Below are 23,118 nucleotides of genomic sequence, written 5' to 3'. Positions count from 1 at the left end.
ACTAACGAATGAAAATATGCATATATATTTCCATTTATATTCATGTATGTATTGTTATTGACTTCTGTACGCTTGTGATGACAAATTGTTTAACAATTTTTTAAAAAAAAAAAATTACTTGTAAAATGTTAATACATTAACAACGAATTAGACTTATATAATAAATGTTAGTTAATAAATAGTAGGGTGATTCAGTAACGCTTAACTCTTTGTATGACCATAACATATTAAAAGTTGGATTGTTAAAGTGTCAGTCCGTGCATCATAGGAGGTAAAAGACTACCCGAGTGTAGCTGTGAATTTGTACTAGGTTTCGTTTTTAATTAATGAAAAAAAAAATGCATCAAGACATCAAGAGAAATTTTGTGTCTTTTTTTTTTTGACAACTAAAGAGCATATTCATTGGACAGTACAGTATTACTAGAGCCCCTGAATAGCATAACCCAAACACCAACAAATAGCCCACTAGAGAAACTACTAGAACAAAAACATAAAACAACCACAAGACCCACAAATCATAAGAAGACCAAGAAAGTCTTACCCTAAAAAAGAAGCATTGATACGCAACTATCTATCATCATAAGCTTGAAGCTTCATCGCCGACCCCTCAGATTTGTCTAGAATTCTTCCATTTCCTTCTTTATTCTAATTTAGATAATTACTTTTTACATAGTGCCAATTATGGTATATCTTACTTAATGGTTGGCAACACTACCACCACACTCTATTCAATAACTAAGGAATACTAATTCTTTTCTTCTATATATTAATCAATTGGATTGGATTTAATTTTTATATATTATTAATTCAATAACAATATTAATTCAATTGTTTCTTTATTAAAAATTTTATAAACACAGTTATTTAATTGGATGAAAATATAATTGCGAAAGTACCAATTTAACTCAATATGATCATTATTATATGAATGGATTACTGACTTACTGAGTCGGTTTCTCTTTTTCATTTTTCTTTTAATTCTTTTCTTCTTCTTTTTCTTTTTCCTTTTCTTTTTTTTATTTGTTTTTCTTTAATATGAAAAAGCAAAAGCATAGAAGCAATTTCATTTGGGTCTTCCCTTTCAGACTTGAGTTGTGATTATTTTTTTCAGATAAAGCAAAGCAATCTTTTGATAGATAGAAGCATGTTTTGTTCTTATGTTGTTACATCATAATTTATCATTTATCATCTTCCCTTACATGAACACTTTAACTACAAGTATTAATCAACATTAGAGTTTTTTTTTTCCCATTTTTTTTGGGGTCAGATTTTTTTCCCATCATCTTCATTCATTCTTTTCCGATCACATCATTCAGAGGCACCATAACAAACGCTTCAGTTTCTGCAACAACAACCACCTTAATTCTTGTCTTTTTCTGTTAGTCAATTCATTTTAACCTTTTCAAATCCATAAACGTTATGTTCCAAAGAAACCCTCCTTCTTCTTCTGCTTCTTCTTCATACACAAACCCACAACCTTGTCAGCACCTTGCTGATTACAAGTTCAAGCATGGCTTCAATGGCTACAAAGCCATTCAGAAGCTCCTTGTAACAACCCCAATTGGGAAAACCACTGTGAAGAAACCAAACACAAAAGTACCAAGATGCAGCTATGGTTACTGCAAAAATGCCTCTGAGGGAAGGTTCTATTTGTGCTTGATTTGTTCTTCATTCACTTGTTTGGATCACACCCCTTTGCACCCTCAATCTAATTCTGGTCATGATTTGTTTGTGGACATTGAAAGGGCTGAACTTTATTGTGGGGTGTGTAGTGATCAGATTTATGACCCTGATTTCGATCAAGTTGTTATGTCAACGCACTCATTTCCAAAAGGTTTTGTTGTTACTGAGAATGAGAGCATTGGCCAGAGATTGATCAAGAGGAGGAGAATGCTTCCTGAGGTTGTTTTTGGATTGGATTTGCAAAGAACAAAATTGAGGGATCTGAGGGAAAAATCATGTTATCCAATGGGTTTGAGGGGTTTGAACAATTTGGGTAGCACATGCTTCATGAATTCTGTGCTGCAGGCTTTGCTACATGCTCCTCCTTTTAGGGACTATTTCTTGAGTGGTGGACACCATTCCGAGACTTGTTCGAGAAGAACAACAATGGCTGATCGGATTTGTTTGATTTGTGATGTCAATGATATCTTTTCAGCTGTGTTTTCGGGAGATCGAAATCCGTATAGCCCTGCTCAGTTTCTATACAGGTCTGAAAGTTGTTATACATGTCACATATGTTCTTTTCCTCTTTAACCTTGTGTCGCCTTTATAAGTGGTTGAGGCAAAAAGAACTGTGATTTGGTCACAATCACAATATTGATATCTAAATATGTCTTTATTTGCAATTTAGTTTTTACTCTCAATAATAATGCACATCAATTGTCGTTATAAAAAACTTTTTTGATTAGAAAAGCTAACATCTTTTGCTTTCATTCTTAAATTACACTAGGCAAAGTGTGACTTTTAATTTCTAGTGAAGATAATTGTTGAGTGACATTTTTGAAGGATTTAATCTGTGCCTCAGCTTTATGTCTTTTGGTGCTTTTAGTTTTTAGAGTAAGCTATCAATTTAACATATGAAAGTTTGCAACATTAATCATTTGGCTCCCAAAATCCACTTAACAAACCCATGGTACCCAAAATAATGCACTCTGGTTGAAAAATTACCCTAAACTCACATAGGCACCGCTGTTAGAAGAAACAAAATCAAGATGAAATTTGCGGTGAATTTGTCAAGCAGTTTATACCTTTCAAGTATCATAATATTTCTTCACTTGTGAATGACTTAAGTTTGAAGATTTTGATTTGAGATGAATTTGTTTGATTAAGACATGAAGTGACAAAAGTAGCAAGTTCGACAGTGAAGGCATCTTTGACAAAAGCGAGCCTTTTTTTTATCACCTCTGACGAATGCTGTCAGCTCTAAACTTGATGCTTTTCATAGTAATAAGTTCGAAGTTAATGATGTGTTTATGTGAATCCTTTTGTAAAGTTTGTGGGAGCAACTTATACTCAAATTCAAAAATTTTATGATAACTTTGGTGCTCATATTCTTGTTTTCTTTCGAATGGTGAAACTTTTTGTTTTTGTTTCAAGCTGGTGGCAGCATTCAGCAAATTTAGCAAGTTATGAACAGCAAGATGCTCATGAGTTTTTCATTTCATTGTTAGACGCACTCCATGAGACTGGGGGAAAAACAAAGAATGGAAGCAGAGGTACTTTTACTGCATGTTTATGGAAACAAAGAATACAGTTCTGCACAATGTGAACTTGTGTGTTAATAACTGCAGTTATGTACATACTGATGTATTTTTGTCTGAAGAGCATGATTCATTTGTCATTGATTTTTGAAAATGAGTATGTTGGCCCTTGAGATTGCACTCTGATGGTCATTTTAGTCCCTCTATTATGAATCAACCAAGATATCACGTGCCCTGACCATTGGGCATGGGCATGTCACATGGCAATGCTAGCACATGTAACAAATCAGTGGATCTGTATATTGGAACTAAAATAATTGAGTGTGTGCAATCTCAAGTACCAAAATGCTAATTTTGAAATGTCAAGGATTAAAGTGAACTATGCTTAAAAGATAAAAAACCAGAGTGAAACTTTCCTGGTATACAGTGTGGATATATCTAAAGGTTTTCATATAAGTAGTACAGAGAAATAATAACAAAATGCAATCTTGTCTGATATCTCTGTCAGTTGTTATTTTTCGCCGAATATCACTATGTATGATTATTGTTTCTCACAGGTCATGGAGACTGCGAATGTATTGCTCATAGGGTATTTTCGGGGCTATTGAGATCAGATGTGACCTGTATGGCCTGTGGATTCACCTCAACAACCTTTGACCCTTGTATGGATATTTCCCTTGATTTGGACACTAATTTCTCTTTAGCTGAAAAGGGTAAAAAGCTGATCAAACAGAATGAGGAAGGCAGTATGTCTACGCTTTTTGGTTGTTTAGATTTGTTCACTCGACTCGAGAAGTTGGGGTCCGACCAGAAACTCTACTGCCAGAATTGTAAGGAAAGGCAGGATTCGTTGAAGCAAATGTCTATTGGCAAGCTTCCATTGGTACTTAGTCTACACGTGAAACGTTTCGAGCACTCCTTTGTTAAAAGGTCGTCAAGAAAAATAGATCAGTACCTACATTTTCCTTTTTCATTGGACATGACCCCATACTTGTCCTCCTCAATCCTCAGAGCCAGACACGGAAACAGAATTTTCACTTTTGGGGGCAATGAATCAGATATGTTTTCCAAGTATGAGATCTTTGCAGTTGTGACACATTCAGGGACGCTCGAGTCCGGTCATTATGTTTCCTTCGTGCGGTTAAGGAGGCGGTGGTACCGGTGTGACGATGCTTGGATTACCGAGGTTGATGAAGCGACAGTCAGAGCCTCGCAGTGTTATATGATTTTTTATGTGCAGAAAACACTCTACAGTAAAGCCGGCGAAGATCTTAGTCATGTGCCAAAGTCCCCTGAAAGAGATCTCTTTCTTCCTATTGTGGGGTGTTGCTAGAGAGACATTAAAGGGAGTTTCATCTTTCATGGCATCAGTTGATAGATTATAATGTGCATCTTCTGTACACTGAAGACAGCTTTATGCTCACTTGCTCATTGAAAGAACTCATTGTCTTCAGCAAGATGGATTCACAAATTCCATTGAGCATGTTAAAAATTTCAGATGATTAAAAGTATCCATGGAAGGAAATCGAATAGCTGCGTCGTGCGGAAATCTCATTTTGCAGTTTTGAAACTAAGATTAAGGAGACAGAACAGCAGAAACTCAACCCCCTTTAAATTTTTTAACAGCTATTCATGTTTTGCTTACTCAAATTCTTTGATTGCAGTTTAGTCATGTGCATTAACCAAACATACCCCAACTGGGAGACAAAGATTGAGAGAGATAGAGAAGAAGGGGGGGGGGGGGGGGCGGAGTTTATATTGATAATTAACAACATTAATGAATTGCAACAGTGATGTGCTTTGTGCTTGAACACATTGCCATTGTTTGCATCTCCCTTTTGATGTGAGTGTGCAAATTATTCAAAAAGGTAGCATCTCTTAGTGCAAATGATACAGGGCTATTGTTGAATTATATTTGCTCCAATCTGAAGCCTTGGTGGTTAGTGATTGTGCGCTGCCAAGTTGTTCTCTCTTAAACTGGTTTCTGCCATTGAGTTTATAGTTTCATATGATTATTTTCTTGTATGTAACATTTGAGTTTCAAGTCCTTGTTTTCTATTTGCACCCCCTTGTCAAATACCATTTAGGAATAATTCCTAATTGTTATTTTTCCTAATATAAAATCATGTTAAAATTTGTATTATTGAATTGTCTCGTGAAAATTGAAAGGTGTAACATATCTGTGTCTGAGGATGTATAATCCTGACTTGACAAGTCAATTGCTAGCCGCCATGGCAAACAAGAAATTGAAAAATATGCTTAACAATTTCTTATTGTTAATACACCAAATGATAATTAATAAAACATGAGTTAAAATAATAAATATTTTAATCTTGTTAATAATTTCGGATATAAATTTTAAAACCGAAAGAGTTCTTTCATTTTTATTATGAGTGAGATTAAAAAGAAGAATTGAAATATGCTCAAATCCATGTATATAAGAACTAAAAGAAAAACGGGAATGAATCCTCTCCATTTTTTTTAACAATTGAGGGAGTAAAGTATGATTTTTCATCATTAATTTTATAAGTGGGATCAAGAATAAATATGAGAGAGGGAGCAATAAAGGGTTAGAAATCACACTTTACATTGTCAATTTTTTTTAACAATTGAGAGGATCCATTCCCAAGAAAAACGTAGATTCTTGTTTTTCCTACCTTCTTGGACGGAAAAAGAAAAACCGAAAACATCTATCAATACTAATTATTTTAGGTGCACATAACAAATCAATTACAACACATATTTATATACAAATACATAATAATTTTTTGGTATGCATATAATATTTTTTATTGCTTATTTACATCATTATATCATATATGTATTCCACTTTTTCCTTGCACAATTTTCACCTTAAATAAAAATTTAAACAAAGTCAACAGAACCTTGGAAGAATTAAGATATATGACACATTTTGACAATGAAAATGATGGAGCAAAGGGAAGGAAGAAGAAAAATTCTTAATATGAGCATTATGAAATTTACTATAATTTATCTGATTCTTCAAACATGGGAATAAAAAAAAGACCTTTTTGTTTTCTTAGAAGGTTACTAGTTACTACTTGTCTTGAATCTTATTATCGTTGTCCTTTTAGTTGCTTCAATATTTCACAAAAATAGTAGCCAATGGTACCCTTTTTGGCATTTTCCTTTCAATTGATACAAGTTGCTTCATTTAGTTCAAGTTTTGTTCCTTTTCTTTACTTTTCTTTTTCAACTACCTCTTGGTCCAGCCTATTGTTTACTTTTCAAAATTCCCCATTTTTCTTTGTTTTACGTGTAAAGTGATTCAAAACTGAAATCTAGGAAAGAGGAAGGAGAAAAAAAGTTCACCTAACACTTGCTAGATTGATAGATTGATAGCTTGATATAGAAAGTTCAATTTTTATTTGAGGGTTTTGTTTAGTTTCATGTTTCAAGTTTGGTAGTTGAGTCTATAACACAAAGGGTGCGTGATAATGCAAGAGGAGGAAACTAAGGAAGAAGAACCCTTTGCTGAATCTACAGAGGAAAATGAACAATTTCACCCAACAGAGGGTATTATTTGGGATTGGGTTTGCATTCCAATCAATTGGTTTAGAATGCTTTCAAGGGAAATGCATTGGAGCTTTGTGTTTGGTGTGGTTGTTGTTTATGGAATAAGCCAAGGACTTGGTGGTTCTCTTGCTGGTGTTGGAACAAAGTATTACATGAAAGATGTTCAGAAGGTGCAGCCATCTGAGGCACAGGTTTATGCTGGAATCACATCCATTCCTTGGATTGTTAAGCCTCTTTGGGGACTTCTCACTGATGTTATCCCCATTTTCGGCTACCGGAGGCGACCTTATTTCATTTTTGCTGGTATGTAATACATTGTGCAGATCTTTTCTTGATGATGTTTTCATAACTAGATATTATGACATTGTCTGACCTTCTAGTAGGATAAAACTTAGTTGTTGCTGTTGTTGTGTGTATACATATATATTTATCTTCTTTAGTTCAGATACATAATATTAGTTATGTGTTCAGCTGAATTCACGCTTTAAATATGAAGTTTAGATTGATTGTTCACTCTAGTATAGCTTTACTTAATTACTTCTTTTGTTGTTTTTATGTTTTTCCTGAATCTTGATCATTTTAAATGAACTTAATTGAATGCTAAATGTGTGCATGTTGTGACTTTTAATCAGTGTACATAGTTGAAGCTCGGTAGTAATAGATGAGGAGAACAGTAAATTAGATTTAGATGTTATGGGAGATTGAATCTTGGTAAAGCCATTTAGTTGTGGCACTTCTCAATTCTTTTGAATAATTTGATTTCAAGGAAAGGAAGTGGATTATGATCTTCATTTTTCTTCACAGTACGATAGTGCTATTGGGGATGGCATACCTTATTTCTGAAAAGTTAATCAGATAGTATCTCATAAGTCTTAATTGGGGACACTGAAATATTGGGCAGTGGCTCAGTGTGCTTCCGAGTTCTGAACCCGATCACCAGGAATCCAACTAGTTTGGCTTGAGGAACTTTTGTTGCCTCTCCCAGAATTGGTTTGTCCCATCATTGGGGATGAGCTTGCCTACCACTCAACCAACCCATAGTTGGTTTTAACTTTATAATATATAGTATTAGTATCAGTGGATAAACTTCTTATTATAGGAACCCATTAAGGACCATTTGGTATTACTAAAGAAAAGTTTGGGAGAAAATGCTAACTAAATTACCATTCTACCACAATGTAACCCGCCTACTACAAGGAATGTTTCCAATCATCTAATTAATCATAACCACCTACCTAATTGAACCAACCCAAAGTAATATGTATTTTGTAACTGACTGAATTGATCTTAGTTATCCTAACTATACTTTAACAAACTCTGATCTTCTTTTTGAGAACAACCTGGATGGGAAGATGAAGTAGTATATGAGGAACTAAGCAGTTTAGATACATGTTCATGTGCATACATTTTCATACTCTATTTAACTACAGAAAATGAATCACAACATTCTAGTCCTGTGAGTTGCAATGATATCATTTGAAGTATTTACCTTTCTCTGGTGAAATGAATTGTTGACATATTATATCCTTAGGAGTGGTATGATGCTGCCTCTAAGTTGGAATTTTACCACTAGCCTTAGTACAAGTTAGTTTCTCTTGTGACAACTTTAGAAGGGTTTACAACCATGAAATTTGCATCATGTGATTCTATTAACATGGTGCTTTACAGATATAAATGCTTCTTGCAAGGATTGGTGAAGAGACTGAGAATTTGGTTCATTACAATACATAACAATGTGATTTTCTGCTCCTCTCTGATTGCAGGTTTCTTAGGAGTAATTGCAATGCTTTTGTTGTCCTTGCATGAAAACCTGCATCTTGTGTTGGCACTTTTGTCATTAACAGCTGGAAGTGCTGGGGCGGCAATAGCAGATGTGACGATTGACGCCTGCGTGGCGCAGAACAGTATCGCTCATCCTTTACTTGCTGCTGATATGCAGAGTTTATGTGCCTTCAGTTCTTCTGTTGGAGCACTATTAGGATTCTCCATTAGTGGTATCTTTGTTCACCTTATAGGCCCTATGGTTAGCTCTTGCAACCTTTCATTTTTTAAAAATCAAATCCACAGTTTCTTCTTGTCTTTTGTGCACTTCATGACTTGTATTGTATTATGATCTTTCTTCATAGGGAGTGTTTGGTTTGATGACTATCCCATCTGGACTTCTAATCTTGCTTGGTTTTCTACTTGACGAGCCCCATATGCATGACTTTTCCTACAGACAGGTATAACATATCTCTATGTCTAAACTTCATTGCAAAAGTAATTTTGAGTATTTATGTCGTTCCATGGATAACATGGATAATCTGATTTCCCATGTTGTGTATAGGTGAACCAAAAGTTTATTGATGCTGGCAAGGCAATGTGGTCTACTTTGAAGAGCGAAAGTGTTTGGAGGCCTTGCTTATACATGTATTTATCACTTGCACTGAGTTTGAATATCCTTGAAGGAATGTTCTATTGGTATACAGATTCAAAGGGTGGACCAGCTTTCTCTGAGGTATTGTCATGACTACTCTTCCTATATGAAAAAAGTGATGCAATATCATTTTAAAAATCGACCTAATTAGTAAATAAAGAACAAAGTAGATATAATATATGTCTTGGAATCTTACAAAGTAATCAAATCTTTTTCTATTTAGTAATTAAGAGAAAGTTAAGGATGACAGCTTAGGAGGATAAATCATTTATGATAGGAAGAATTTCCACAAACATCACTAGTATTAAGTGAGAATTGTCTCCATCACTAGTATTAACTTAATAGGATAATTGAGAGATTAGATCCTTGTGCTCATTTATAGCTTCATTCTACCTAGTTTAATTAAAGTATCTTATTCCTGATATAATTCATTGCTTCTTGCTTGCTTGCCACTAATCTTTTCCTTTCATTTCCTATGCAGGAAAGTGTTGGTTTTATATTCTCCATCAGTTCAGTGGGATCCCTTTTGGGTGCAATACTTTACCAATATGCTCTAAAGGATTATGCATTCCGAGACGTTCTCTTCTGGACTCAGTTGCTGTACGGTCTATCGGGTATGCTTGATCTGGTTCTGGTCCTGAGATGGAACCTCAACTTTGGTATACCTGACTATTTCTTTGTTGTGATAGTCGAAAGCATAGCTCAAATGACAAGTAGGCTCAAATGGATGCCTATGCTTGTGCTTAGCTCAAAGCTTTGTCCCTCAGGTATTGAAGGCACCTTCTTTGCCTTGCTTATGTCTATTGATAATGTTGGAGTTCTATCATCATCATGGGCTGGAGGATTTGTGCTCCATATATTTAAGATCACAAGAACACGGTTCGAAAACCTTTGGTTAGCTATTTTGATACGGAATGTTCTGAGACTCAGTCCTCTTTGCATGCTGTTTTTGGTGCCTAGAGCTGATCGGAATGCTCTGATTCTTCCACATGAAAGCTTAGACTCCAAGGTAGCTATTGACCACTCTTTAGAATCCAAGAATGTTGAACTAGTGTCTCTAGTAAGCAGTGTTGAAGGTAAATAGACCAAGTACTCTTACCTTCTCTCAGTTAGTTAGATTCTCGCATTAGGATACATGAAAATACCAAGCTATTGATGCTTGAAATTGTGGAGAGATTGTGGCATGAGATTGACAAAAGGTTAAAATGTCTCTGTTGTTCGAGTTTAATTATTTTTAAATATTTTTCTGTCATATAACTTGTGCCACAGATTTATAACCAAATTAACAAAAGCAATTTAAGTTTCACGTGAAATATTTTATTTCTGCTTAGAAAATAGACAATATTGTATAGCCACTTGAAAATTTCATCCTTAAATCAAAGGGACTTGCTATAAAACATAGCTCTCACTAACCCATAAAACTTGCTTTACCAAATTGATTAATTAAATTTCTTTTACATAAAACTAACGTCCATCATTGACAAGGCTATTTGTGATGGGTGATGATTGAGAAGAATTTCTAAAATTCTCCATGGTTGGTTGAAGAGGATGATCATGCATATCATGTGGAAGTGCAGGTAGCGGCGATTCAAGCTGAAGAACCTTGATCACTTGTGCTGCTTTCGGCCTTTCCTTGGCATTCGGGTTGGTACACCATAGTCCTACTATAAGCAAGCATGTCATTTGAAGTTCATCAAAATTCTTGTTCAATCCTTCATCAGCAACATTCAGAATATTCCCTTCCACATAGAGTTGCCATACCCACTTTACTAGAGGAATATGATATTCTCCATCTTGGTAAGTCTTCCTTCCACATGCAATTTCCAAAGCTACAATCCCAAAACTATATATGTCTGATTCTTTGCTAGCCCTTCCTCCATTGAGATATTCTGGTGCCAAGTACCCATATGTCCCTACAACTCCTGTCCTTTGAGTCTTCAATCTTGGGTCTACCAATTTTGCCATGCCAAAATCACAAAGCTTGGTGCTAAAATCTGTGTCCAATAGAATGTTAGCAGACTTAATATCTCTATGAAGAACACATTGTTCTGCATCTTCATGAAGATAATGAAGTGCCGTGGCCACACCTAAAGCTATCTTATACCTTGCATCCCAAGGCAAAGCTCTTCTATTTCCAAAGAGATGAGTGTCTAGGCTTCCATTAGGCATGTACTCAAAAACTAGGAAGAACTCTTGTTTGTTGTGGCACCACCCTATGAATTGCACCAAGTTTCTGTGTATAAGACGGCTTATTATCTTCACTTCATTGATGAATATTTTCTCGCCTCCTTGAATATCAGCGAAAATCCTCTTAACTGCGACCGCACGTCCTGAGTGACTTAGAAAACCTTTGTAAACTTGACTTGATCCTCCACTTCCAAGCTTTCTATCATTTGAGAACTCATTGGTAGCTTGAGCTAATTCCTTGTACTCGAATCTTCTAGGTAGTGATGCTTCGTCCAAGTCATTGGCGACTACTTTGTATCTGCTGTTGCCATCATCATGTAGAAGCTTGGCAATTCTTTTCTTGATAAGACAAACACATACCATAAGCACCAAGACAATTATTGAGCAAGTCATTGCAACAATTTCTATGATCCTTTTTTGCCTCTTCTTTCTGTTTACCTCAGAATCGGTGGAATCCAAAGTTGAGTTGAATTCCCAAGAATGAATGTTGTGTTGTGTTTTCGAGCGGCGGCCAGTTGCAGCTGAGAATCCAACTGTCACATACTCTGGTAGGATTTCAGAGAGGTCAATCTCACAAGACAGAGTATGGGTGCTAGCTCCATCGAAAGACCAAGACACAAGAAGGTTTTTGGTAGAAGAATTATAGGTAATTAAAGCATGACCTTGTTTCCCATTGTTTCCTTCAATATCAAACTTAGTATAATTGATGGATTTGAGGGAATTTTTGTTGATCCCAACATGTTGCTCTAGATCTAGAGGATCATAATCTTTATTTTGGTATGTGTCAAATTCCACCATAAACATTTGATTTTGGGGTATGCCAAAATGTGTGGAAAGGTTGAATAGTCCAAAATTGCCACCGGCTGAGTTGGGTGGAGTTGTGAAACTCAAAGGAGCCATGTGGAAGGCAAAGCCATCAGCAAGTACACTACTATTGGATTCTGATCCGTGAATAGTGAATGTAAAAGAGGTTGTGAAGTCTGTGAGAACCTTAGTGGATGAATCCCAAAGGTGGAAAGGCTGGCCATAAATGGTTCTTCCAGTTCGATAGAAGTCATAACTGGTGAGCTCTATGAACCCGTTGTTGGCAACTTTAGCATCACCTTCATATGCCATATCTTTTCTTGCATTCTCAACAGAACTGAAATTTATTATATTGAAATGTAATGGGTCAACATTTGAAGGGAAAATGGTAAGAAGAAGCAGAAGCAGAGAAGAAACCATTGTGCAGTTATGTAAGTGGAAACAGACTAAAGTAGCTAACATGTTTGATCATAATTTGGAAACAGTGTTGATCTGTAATATCCATAAGCAATGGATGATTTATAAGCTTTTGGGTAAGGAAATGCAAAAAATAGAAAAGCAGATACAAAGCATCCAAGTGGAAGATTAATATGCTAATAAGCCAAAACTAGATGCCAACAAGGTTGAGACAAAAATGCTTTCATGGGGAAGACTTTAAGATAGTCAATGATAAATCCCAAATATATTATTAATCATTGATGTGTCCTTTTTTTCTCCTTTAGATTAACACAGGTCAACAGAATATGGAGTATGTAATAGAGAAAAGATTAAAGTTTCAGTGTTTAAAGGTTCGATAACCTTTGGTTAGCTATTTTGATTCGGAATATTCTGAGACTCAGTCTGCTTTGCTTGCTGTTTTTGCTGCCTAGAGCTGATCCGAATGGTCTGATTCATCCAAGGGAAAGCTTAGACTCCAAGGTAGCTATTGATCACTCTCTAGAATCCAAGAATGTTGAATTAGTGTCTCTAGTAAGCAGTGTTGAAGGTAAATAGACCGAGCACTCTTACCTTCTCTTAGTTAGTTAGATTCTCACATTAGGATACATGAAAATACCAAGCTATTGATGCTTGAAATTGTGGAGAGATTGTGGTATGAAATTGACAAAAGGTTAAAACGTCTCTGTTATTGGAGTTTTTAATTATTTTTAAATATTTTTTTATCATATAACTTGTGCCACGGATTTATAACCACATTAGCAAAAGCAATTTCATTTTCAAGTGAAATATCTTATCTCGTCTTAGAAAAATAGACAATATTGTATAGCCACTTGAAAACTAGCTGCACCAAATTGATTAATTCAATTTCTTTTACATGAAACTAACGTCCATCATTGACAAGGCTATTTGTGATGGGTGATGATTGAGAAGAATTTCTAAAATTCTCCATGGTTGGTCGAAGGCGATGATCATGCATATCATGTGGAAGTGCAGGTAGTGGTGATTCAAGCTGAAGAACCTTGATCACTTGTGCTGCTTTTGGCCTTTCCTTGTCATTTGGGTTGGTACACCATAGTCCCACTATAAGCAAGCATGTCATTTGAAGTTCATCAAAATTCTTGTTCAATCCTTCATCAGCAACATTCAGAATATTCCCTTCCACATAGAGTTGCCATACCCACTTTACTAGAGGAATATGATATTCTCCATCTTGGTAAGTCTTCCTTCCACATGCAATTTCCAAAGCTACAATCCCAAAACTATATATATCTGATTCTTTGCTAGCCCTTCCTCCATTGAGATATTCTGGTGCCAAGTACCCATATGTCCCTACAACTCCTGTCCTTTGAGTCTTCAATGTCGGGTCTACTAACTTCGCCATCCCAAAGTCGCCAAGCTTAGTGCTGAAATCTGTGTCCAACAAAACATTAGCTGACTTAATATCTCTATGCAGTACACATTGTTCTGCATCCTCATGAAGGTAATGAAGTGCTGTGGCAATGCCTAGTGCCATCTTGTACCTTACATCCCAAGCCAAAGTTCTTCTACTGCCAAAGAGGTGCGTATCGAGGCTTCCATTAGGCATGTACTCGAAAACTAATAAGAACTCTTGTTGCTCATGACACCACCCTATGAATTGTACCAGATTTCTATGTATAAGGCGACTTATAATCTTCACCTCATTGATGAATATTTTCTCAGAGTTTTGAAAGTCAGCGAAAATCTTTTTCACAGCGACAAAACGTCCTAAATCTTTTAGGAATCCTTTGTAAACTTCACCAGAGCCTCCTCTTCCAAGCCTTTTATCTTTTGAGAAACCATCAGTGGCTGCAGCTAATTCTCTGTAATCAAATCTTCTAGGTATAGATGCTTTGCCAAGATCTGAAGTCACCAATGTGCCTCCAAGATCATCATCTCGAACTTGCTTGGTTCTTCTCTTCTTGATGATTATGGTCAACCAATAGACACTACCTATCACCAGCACTAAAAAAATTGAAGCAGCTACTGCAACTATAACCATTTTTTGCTTCTTCTTCTTCTTCTTTTTGTTTACCTCAGAATCCATGGACTCCAAAGTTGACATGAAATTCCAAGAATGAATAACATTTCGCTCAAACTCTAAAGGGCCAGTTGCAGCTGAAAATCCAACCGTCACATACTCTGGTAAGATTCCCCTAAGGTCAATCTCATAGGACAATGTGTTGGTGCTAGTAGCATTGAAAAACCAAGACACATTAAGGATCTTGGTGGAAGAATTATAAGTAATCAAAGCATGAGTTTTCTTGCCAATGTTGTCTTCAAAATCATACCAAGCATAGGTTAAGGATTTGAGAGAGTTGCTGTTGATCCCAACATGACGTTCACCGGGATCATACTCAGGATTTATAAATGTGTCAAATTCCACCATAAAAACATGATTTTGTACTACACCATATTGTGTTGTTGAGTTGAAGAGTCCAAGAGCGCCACCATATGAGTTGGGTGGAATTTGGTAGCCAAGAGGTGCCATGTAGAAGGCAAAGCCGTCGGCGGTTTTGTTAGTTGGCTGAGAAATGGTGAATGAGAAAGCGGTTGAGAAGTCGGTGAGAGCCTTGGTTGATGAGTCCCAAAGGTGCAAAGGTTCGTTATAGACTGCGTGTCCAACTCGATTGATGTCATTTATGTTCAGCTCTATGGACCCTTCAAAAGGTATGGCATCACCTTCATATGATACCATATTGTCCTTTTCATTGAAGCTATCTATATTAAAGTGTAGTGAGTGAACTATTGAAGGGGAAAGGGTGAAAAGAAGAAGAAAAACAATGTTATGGGAGTGGAAACAGACTAAAGTAGCTAACATGTTTGATCATAACCTGGAAACAGGGTTGATCTGTAATATCCATATGCATTGGCTGATTTATAAGCTTATTGGTAAGGAAATGCAAAAATTAGAAAAGCAGGTACAGCATCCAAGTGGAAGATTAATAAGCTAATAAGCCAAAAACTAGATGCCAACAAGGTTGTTACAAAAATGTTTTCATGGGAAAGACTTTAAGGTAGTCAATGATAAATCTCCATTATTATATTATTAATCATTGATGTGTCCCTTTTTTTTTTCCTTATATAAACACAGGTCAACCAAAATATAGAGTATGCAATCGAGAAAAAGGTTATAGTGTCACTGTTATTGGAGTTTTTATTTATTTATTATATTTAAATATAAGTTGTACCACCGATTTATATTAACCAAAGCAATTTCATTTCAAGTGAAATATCTTATCTCTGCTTAGACACTAACGTCCATCAATAACAAGGCTATTGCTGATGGATGATGATTGAAAAGAAGTTCTAAACTTCACCATGGTTGGTTGAAGAGGATGATCATGCATATCATGTTGAAGCTCAGGTAGCGGCGATTCAAGTTGAAGAACCTTGATCACTTGTGCTGCTTTCGGCCTTTCCTTGTCATTCGGGTTGGTACACCATAGTCCCACAATTAGCAAGCATGTCATTTGAAGTTCATCAAAATTATTGTTCAATCCTTCATCAGCAACATTCAGAATATTCCCTTCCACATAGAGTTGCCATACCCACTTCACTAGAGGAATATGATATTCTCCATCTTGGTAAGTCTTCCTTCCACATGCAATTTCCAAAGCTACAATCCCAAAACTATATATGTCTGATTCTTTGCTAGCCCTTCCTCCATTGAGATATTCTGGTGCCAAGTACCCATATGTCCCTACAACTCCTGTCCTTTGAGTCTTCAATCTTGGGTCTACCAATTTTGCCATGCCAAAATCACAAAGCTTGGTGCTAAAATCTGTGTCCAATAGAATGTTAGCAGACTTAATATCTCTATGAAGCACACATTGTTCTGCATCTTCATGAAGATAATGAAGCGCCGTGGCCACACCTAAAGCTATCTTGTACCTTGCATCCCAAGGCAGAGCTCTTCTTGTTCCAAAGAGATAAGTGTCTAGGCTTCCATTAGGCATGTACTCGAAAACTAGGAAGAACTCTTGTTTGTTGTGGCACCACCCTATGAATTGCACCAAGTTTCTGTGTATAAGACGGCTTATTATCTTCACTTCATTGATGAATATTTTCTCACCTCCTTGAATATCAGCGAAAATCCTCTTCACTGCGACTGCACGTCCTGAGTGACTTAGAAAACCTTTGTAAACTTGACTTGATCCTCCACTTCCAAGCTTTCTATCATTTGAGAACTCATTGGTGGCTTGAACTAGTTCCTTGTACTTGAATCTTCTAGGTAGTGATGCTTCGTCCAAGTCATTGGCGACTGATACTTGATCATCATGTAGAAGCTTGGCAATTCTTTTCTTGATAAGACAAACACATACCATAAGCACCAATACAATTATTGAGCAAGTCAGTGCAACAATTTCTATGATCCTTTTTTGCCTCTTCTTTCTGTTTACCTCAGAATCGGTGGAATCCAAAGTTGAATTGAATTCCCAAGAATGAATGTTGTGTTGTGTGTTCGAGCGGTGGCCAGTTGCAGCTGAGAATCCAACTGTCACATACTCTGGTAGGATTTTGGAGAGGTCAATCTCACAAGACAGAGTATGAGTGCTAGCTCCATTGAAAGACCAAGACACAACAAGGTTCTTGGTAGAAGAATTATAGGTAATTAAAGCATGACCTTGTTTCCCAATGTTTCCTTCAATATCAAACTTAGTATACTTGATGGATTTGACAGAATTTTCGTTGATCCCAACATGGTGCTCTAGCTCTAGAGGATCATAATCTTTATTTTGGAATGTGTCAAATTCCACCATAAACATTTGATTTTGGGGTATGCCAAAATGTGTGGAAAGGTTGAATAGTCCAAAATTGCCACCAGCTGAGTTGGGTGGAGTTGTGAAATTCAAAGGAGCCATGTGGAAGGCAAATCCATCAGCAAGTACATTATAATCACTGCTATTGGATTCTGGTCCTTGAATAGTGAATCTAAAGGAGGTTGTGAAGTCTGTGAGAATCTTAGAGGATGAATCCCAAAGGTGCAAAGGCTGGCTGTAAACGGCTCGGCCGGTTCGATAGTAGTCATACCTGTTGAGCTCTATGAACCCGTTGGCAACTTTGGCATCACCTTCATATGCCATATCTTTGCTTGCACTCTCAACATCACTGAAATCTGTTATATTGAAATGTAATGGGTGAACATTTGAAGGGAAAAGGGTAAGAAGAAGCAAAAGCAGAGAAGAAACCATTGTGCAATCAATAATATTGAAGAGTGGAAACAGGCTTTGTGGATAACATGGCAGATTAGAACTTTAAAACATGGTGGATCATTCATTGATGTACATTGTAACAATCACAAGATGCAATTAACAATTATATCAAAATCAACCACTCATATAGAATATATATTGAAAATAAGTTAAACGAAACGTATATTTATATATGAATACTTTATGATTGGTTTTTTTTACGTGCATGTAGCACTTTTGTGAAACTAAAGCCAAAGTTTAAAACAAGAAGTGGATATAATACTTTCTAACATAGTGAAGCAAATCGATGAAAACTAAGGTTGACTAATAATTAATGATTGGTCTCATTTTTCTTTTTATTTTATGGTACATAATAAAAGATTAATCACAACGAACCAACAAAGTTGCGATTGGACTTAGGCTGTTTTCCCTTTTATAGAAATTGTCATCCCTTTTAATTTGACACATTATTCTGCATAAATAACCAAAGCACAACCTTACCTTGTTTTGCAATGTTGCCTTCAATAACAAACAACATATTTGATTGACATGAGGGAGTTGATGATCCCAACATGTTTAGATATACCATATGTTATGAGTATCGCAGGATCAACACCTAAAAAAAAAAATCTTATAAGACTTTGGACTCTTCTATCATATAAACTAGTTTTTACGGTGATAATTCTCCTAAAGTCTGCCCATTACACTATACTCTTGGTTTTTTTTTGGTGACTAAATAGAAAAAAAAAAAAAAAAAGAGACAACCAAATTAATTGGCTAGGGTCATATCTAAATCTATTAGATGTTGAAGCTCACTCCATGGTTGGCTCCAATTCGAGTGAATGTCCGCGACAGAAGCAGCTGCTTTAGCCATACAATCTGCAACACTATTTGCAATCCTCTGAATTAAAAGAATAGAGACTCTCCAATTCCAATTCATAACCTCCTGTATATGCTTTGCCAAATCCCATTCTGGAATATCCTTACCAAGCATTCTTTGGTTTACCAAGAAAAGAGCTTCTAAACAGTCTGTTTCACAAATAACCTCACGAAATCCACTCTCCCAAGCAAGAAGTAAGCCTCTCCAAATTGCATACAATTCAGCAAAAAGAACACTGCACACTTCGACTTTCCCAGTGCAACCTTTCAACCAACATCCATCAGGATTACGAATGATACAACCAAAACCAGCATAGCCAGAAGGAGGAAACCAACTAGCATCACAATTCAATTTAACAGAATAAACTGGAGGTGGAACCCAATGCAAACAAAGTGAAGGAGGAGACAGAGATTGATGCATAGCAAAAATAGTGTGAAACTCCCTTACTGAACTACGAATCAAACTCACCACTTTACTAGCACTCCATGAATCATCTATATTAAATAAGTCATGATTCCTGCTTCTCCAAATCCACCAGATGGTCGAAAAGAAAAGAAAAATATTTTCACTCCTTGCACCTCTATAGAGCCAATCATGTAAATTCGAGTTATCTGAATACAGGCCTAAAAGGTTGCAGACCTCCTTGGCACTAGGGCACTCCCGAAGACAATGAAGAATTTATTCAGAACCATTCTGACATCGATGATAGGTGCTAGATAAAGCTAAACCACGACCCAAACGAAACTCTGTCGTAGGAATAGCATTATGAAGACTGAGCCAAATCAAGAACTTGTACTTCTCAGGAATATGCAGTTGCCATACCCACAACCAATTATCATGCTCATTCCAGTCAAACTTTCTTTTGGCTAGCCAACTGTACCCACTCCTAGCTGAGTAAAGTCTAGAAGATGCCACACCCCACGACCAACCCGAACTCTCTCCAGCATTCAAATCCGGATTATAAGCATTCAAACGTTGTTTGACATCTTCTAGAATGATAGAGAAAATATCATGGAGATTCCATTGACCATCTTTCCAAACGTCTCTAATAGTTAAATCAGAGTCAGATATATGTACAAAAGGGACATCTTGAGCAATTGGACCCTCAATACTCCAATTGTCAAACCAAAAAGATTGATCAAGTGACCCAACGCACCAAGAGAAGGCATCCTTAAGAGCACCAAAAGCCTTTGAGATACTCTTCCAAACATGAGAAGCATTGCAAGGGACAGGGCCATCTAAAACTCCCTCATTCCTCATATACTTCGCCCTCAATAGAGCAACCCAAGGCTTGTCCTGACAATAAAAAAGTTGCCACACCAATTTACCAAGTAAAGATATATTAACACACGCAGGATCTCTAACACTCAGGCCACCAAATTTTTTTGGAGTGATCACGGTCCTCCAATTAACAAGAGAAAGACCTTTACCATCAACTTGACCCTTCCAAAGGAACTGTCTCATCATAGATTCACTTTCATGCCAGATGCCTTGCAAAAAATGTTAAGAGAATGCATGACCATTTGGACCTGACTCTTTGTAGCCTGACAGAAGAGTAAGAGATCATCTGCAAACATCAAATGAGAAAATTTTGGGCCATCCCTAGTGACAGAAACTGGTTTCCACACACCCTCGACCACCTTATGAGATATATAGCAAGCAAGTCTTTCCATATAAAGCACAAATAAGTAAGGAGACATTGGATCGCCCTGTCTAAGCCCCCTTCTAGGAGCAAAACTATCCAATCTATTCCCATTCCACATAATAGAAAGAGATGATGCACGGACACAAGTCATAATCAAATTAACAGTGATGATAGGAAAACTAAAAGCAATGAGAGTACTCTCCAAAAACCTCCAATCCACCCTATCATAAGCTTTTTCAAGATCAATTTTAAAAGCAAGAGTACCTTTCTTGGATTTTGTGTGCTTCATAAAATTTAGAATTTCTTGGGCCACAATAATATTATCAGGAGCACCACGACCCGGAATAAAACCTCCTTGTAAAGGACTAACAATATCTGGAAGAAAAGGCCGAAGTCGGTTAGTCAATACTTTTGTGATAATTTTATAAACAACATTACATAAGCTAATAGGCCTGAAATCCTTCATAAAGGTAGGGTTATCAATTTTAGGAATAAGCACAATCAGAGTTTTCATGATGCTAGGATTTAAGAACTCTCCCAAAAAAGCGCTCCGGACAATATTCCAAATCTCAGTGCCTACTATCTCCCAATATTCTTTAAAAAAATAAGCTTGAAAGCCATCTGGACCAGGAGCCTTAAAAGGGCTCATACTAAATACTGCTGACTTGACTTCCGCAAAAGAGACAGGGTCAATTAACCTAGCACAAGCCTCAGTACTTAGTGTGGGCATCGGAACATCCCCTAAACAATCAACATCAACCTCTTCTGTTGTACCAAAGAGATTCTTGTAAAAAGAGAGAGCTTCTTCCTGGAGAATATCTGGATCAGTAGACCAAGACCCATCTCTAACATATAATCCATGTACTCTATTATGATTTCTACGTACCAAAGTCTGAAGATGAAAGAATTTAGTGTTTCTATCCCCATACTTGACCCACTGCTCTCTAGATTTCTGGTACCAAAAAAGTTCCTCTTGCAACAAAAGCCTATTGTAATCTTCCCTCAGTTCAACTTCTTTAATTTTCAGAGATAACACATCGGTAACCTCCAAACGCCGTTGAATCTGATCAATCTGATATTCCAAAAAAAGTTCCAGCTTATTTTTTCGCACAAAAATATTTCAAAAAATCTTTGAGTTGAAGTCCAAAGAAGCCTGTTGAACCATCTTAAGCCTTTCGGTAACGCCTCCAAACTCTTGATTCCAAGCCTTACTAATAACATGTTTATAAGAAGGATGTGTTGCCCACGCAGCTTGAAACCTAAAAGGACGTGAACCTTTCACTCTGGGACTACCATGACAACGAACTAAAATAGGACAATGATCAGAATGAAGCCTGCTAAGAATTTCAGAATAACCCTCAGGAAACATTGTCATCCACGCCTCATTAACTATAGCTCTATCCAACCTTTTAGCCAAGTCCCTGCCAGCCTGAACTGCTCTATACCAAGTATATCTCCTACCAGTCACTTTAAGATCAAAGAGCTCACAGTCATCTAGAGTAGTAGCTAATAGACTAGCTTTGTGAGAAGAAAAATAAGCACCTGTACTCTCATCTGGTGCCACAATCTCATTAAAATCACCAACGGCCATCCATGGTCTATTATGGCCTGAATTAATAGAACGCAAATGATCCCAAAGCATACATCTTTTTTCGAATTGAGGACTCCCATATACTGCACTACAAAGCCAAACTAAGTTACCCACACTCACTTTTACTGTGATACATTGGTCAATTTGATCAATAACCACACAAGAAGCATTAGCAATAGAAGATAGAAACCAAATGCCACCCCTGTGTCCTACTGCTTCCTCAATACCAACACAATGAAAACCCAACTTATCCCAAAAATTCTTCAAATTATTAAACATGGTATGAGTCTCAAAGAGAAAGAAGAAAGATGGTTTATATATTCTCACCAAATTTTTGCAATGCACACGGGCCATCTTGTTAGACGCACCCCTCACATTCCAGGCTATGATATTGAAACTATCCATAATAACAGCAAAAAGAGAGCTCCAATAACAAACCCGAGACTCAACATGATGTCCCTGTCTTCGACGATCCTGCCTTTAATGGACTCTCAAGTTGCAGCCCAATTTTCTCCGTCGAAACTTGCACCATACCCGCCGTCGATGCTCCATCCTTATCTACTGGTGAATTCTGCAAAGAGTTTGGGCGAGGACGCTTTCGCACAGTGCCATTTGTTGTCTCACCTTGCTGCTGATGATGAACATTGTGCCGGGTCCCCGAAGAAGCCACACTAACCGGTTTTCCAATATTGATGCCCCTGCTTAATTTTACTTTGGATCTAGTTGCATGTGTTGTACGTTGGTGATTAGGCCTTGTCCAAGTATTGGTAGCCTTGTTAGGAGTCTTCTTTACTTTTGGTTGGACCTGATGGGTGCTAAGAGAAGGCTTTTGACCCATTTTATACTTTCCTTTCCTAATCACTTGAGTCCAACCTTCCAAATCCTCATGTTGTGCATGGTCTACATGAACAGCATGCAAATCACTCTCCACCAAATCCGGGACAGTAACATTTACAGTCTCATCTCCAAGATTCTTGCCAAAATGAAAACTTTCCTTTTCCACATGTACTGGATTTTTTGAATTTGAGCTTTCTGGCTGCTTTGCTACATCGCTGATCACCTTGGCATTAGTTCCTCCTCCTGCATTGCTGTCAGTCTTGCACACCTTCATATCATGACCAAACTTGAGACAGGAGCCACAAATAAGGTGAAGACTTTCATATTCAACCTCATATTCAACACCTTCAACAAGAATCTTCTTAGT

At 36.9% G+C, this 23,118-nt stretch overlaps 6 protein-coding genes across 6 annotated transcripts; 2 read left to right on the top strand and 4 right to left on the bottom strand.

The window, feature by feature from the left end:
• Positions 1–305: 305 nt before the first annotated feature.
• On the top strand, positions 306–5,233 carry LOC112755825 (ubiquitin C-terminal hydrolase 22). The gene is made up of 3 exons (XM_025804122.3): positions 306–2,210; positions 3,100–3,218; positions 3,761–5,233. The coding sequence occupies exons 1-3, from the start codon at positions 1,420–1,422 to the stop codon at positions 4,534–4,536; spliced, it is 1,686 nt and encodes a 561-aa protein (XP_025659907.1). The 5' UTR covers positions 306–1,419; the 3' UTR covers positions 4,537–5,233.
• A 975-nt stretch (positions 5,234–6,208) lies between these two features.
• On the top strand, positions 6,209–10,469 carry LOC112755824 (probable folate-biopterin transporter 2). The gene is made up of 5 exons (XM_025804121.3): positions 6,209–7,043; positions 8,504–8,763; positions 8,867–8,962; positions 9,067–9,237; positions 9,638–10,469. Exons 1-5 carry the CDS (start codon positions 6,662–6,664, stop codon positions 10,238–10,240), a joined length of 1,512 nt encoding a protein of 503 aa, XP_025659906.1. The 5' UTR covers positions 6,209–6,661; the 3' UTR covers positions 10,241–10,469.
• On the bottom strand, positions 9,996–12,609 carry LOC112755821 (L-type lectin-domain containing receptor kinase IX.1-like). The gene has a single exon (XM_025804118.3). It carries the CDS (start codon positions 12,607–12,609, stop codon positions 10,621–10,623), a length of 1,989 nt encoding a protein of 662 aa, XP_025659903.1. The 3' UTR covers positions 9,996–10,620.
• Positions 12,009–15,424, bottom strand: LOC112755822 (L-type lectin-domain containing receptor kinase IX.1-like). Its single transcript, XM_025804119.3, has one exon. It carries the CDS (start codon positions 15,422–15,424, stop codon positions 13,466–13,468), a length of 1,959 nt encoding a protein of 652 aa, XP_025659904.1. The 3' UTR covers positions 12,009–13,465.
• Positions 15,425–15,857: 433 nt separating this feature from the next.
• Positions 15,858–18,549, bottom strand: LOC112755823 (L-type lectin-domain containing receptor kinase IX.1-like). Its single transcript, XM_025804120.3, has one exon. It carries the CDS (start codon positions 17,796–17,798, stop codon positions 15,858–15,860), a length of 1,941 nt encoding a protein of 646 aa, XP_025659905.1. The 5' UTR covers positions 17,799–18,549.
• Positions 18,550–19,356: 807 nt separating this feature from the next.
• Positions 19,357–22,319, bottom strand: LOC114925532 (uncharacterized). The gene is made up of 5 exons (XM_029293917.1): positions 22,242–22,319; positions 22,025–22,160; positions 21,486–21,931; positions 20,989–21,395; positions 19,357–19,450 (listed from the first exon to the last, which is right to left on the bottom strand). Exons 1-5 carry the CDS (start codon positions 22,317–22,319, stop codon positions 19,357–19,359), a joined length of 1,161 nt encoding a protein of 386 aa, XP_029149750.1.
• Positions 22,320–23,118: the final 799 nt, after the last annotated feature.

Source organism: Arachis hypogaea, chromosome 6, assembly GCF_003086295.3.
Source record: "Arachis hypogaea cultivar Tifrunner chromosome 6, arahy.Tifrunner.gnm2.J5K5, whole genome shotgun sequence".
Taxonomy (NCBI): domain Eukaryota; kingdom Viridiplantae; phylum Streptophyta; class Magnoliopsida; order Fabales; family Fabaceae; genus Arachis; species Arachis hypogaea.
This window is presented reverse-complemented; position numbering and strand designations above follow the sequence as displayed.

Excerpts from the sequence above, each read along its gene's own strand:
- LOC112755825 (XM_025804122.3), top strand. The coding sequence starts at position 1,420 with ATGTTCCAAAGAAACCCTCCTTCTTCTTCTGCTTCTTCTTCATACACA. Across the intron at positions 2,211-3,099 it reads CCTGCTCAGTTTCTATACAG|CTGGTGGCAGCATTCAGCAA; the intron begins GTCTGAAAGTTG and ends TTTTGTTTCAAG. Across the intron at positions 3,219-3,760 it reads AACAAAGAATGGAAGCAGAG|GTCATGGAGACTGCGAATGT; the intron begins GTACTTTTACTG and ends TGTTTCTCACAG.
- LOC112755824 (XM_025804121.3), top strand. The coding sequence starts at position 6,662 with ATGCAAGAGGAGGAAACTAAGGAAGAAGAACCCTTTGCTGAATCTACA. Across the intron at positions 7,044-8,503 it reads ACCTTATTTCATTTTTGCTG|GTTTCTTAGGAGTAATTGCA; the intron begins GTATGTAATACA and ends CTCTGATTGCAG. Across the intron at positions 8,764-8,866 it reads TTCACCTTATAGGCCCTATG|GGAGTGTTTGGTTTGATGAC; the intron begins GTTAGCTCTTGC and ends CTTTCTTCATAG.
- LOC112755821 (XM_025804118.3), bottom strand. The coding sequence starts at position 12,609 with ATGTTAGCTACTTTAGTCTGTTTCCACTTACATAACTGCACAATGGTT.
- LOC112755822 (XM_025804119.3), bottom strand. The coding sequence starts at position 15,424 with ATGTTAGCTACTTTAGTCTGTTTCCACTCCCATAACATTGTTTTTCTT.
- LOC112755823 (XM_025804120.3), bottom strand. The coding sequence starts at position 17,798 with ATGGTTTCTTCTCTGCTTTTGCTTCTTCTTACCCTTTTCCCTTCAAAT.
- LOC114925532 (XM_029293917.1), bottom strand. The coding sequence starts at position 22,319 with ATGGATAGTTTCAATATCATAGCCTGGAATGTGAGGGGTGCGTCTAAC. Across the intron at positions 22,161-22,241 it reads GTGTGCATTGCAAAAATTTG|TTGGGTTTTCATTGTGTTGG; the intron begins GTGAGAATATAT and ends TTTTGGGATAAG. Across the intron at positions 21,932-22,024 it reads CACAGTAAAAGTGAGTGTGG|GCCATAATAGACCATGGATG; the intron begins GTAACTTAGTTT and ends CTATTAATTCAG.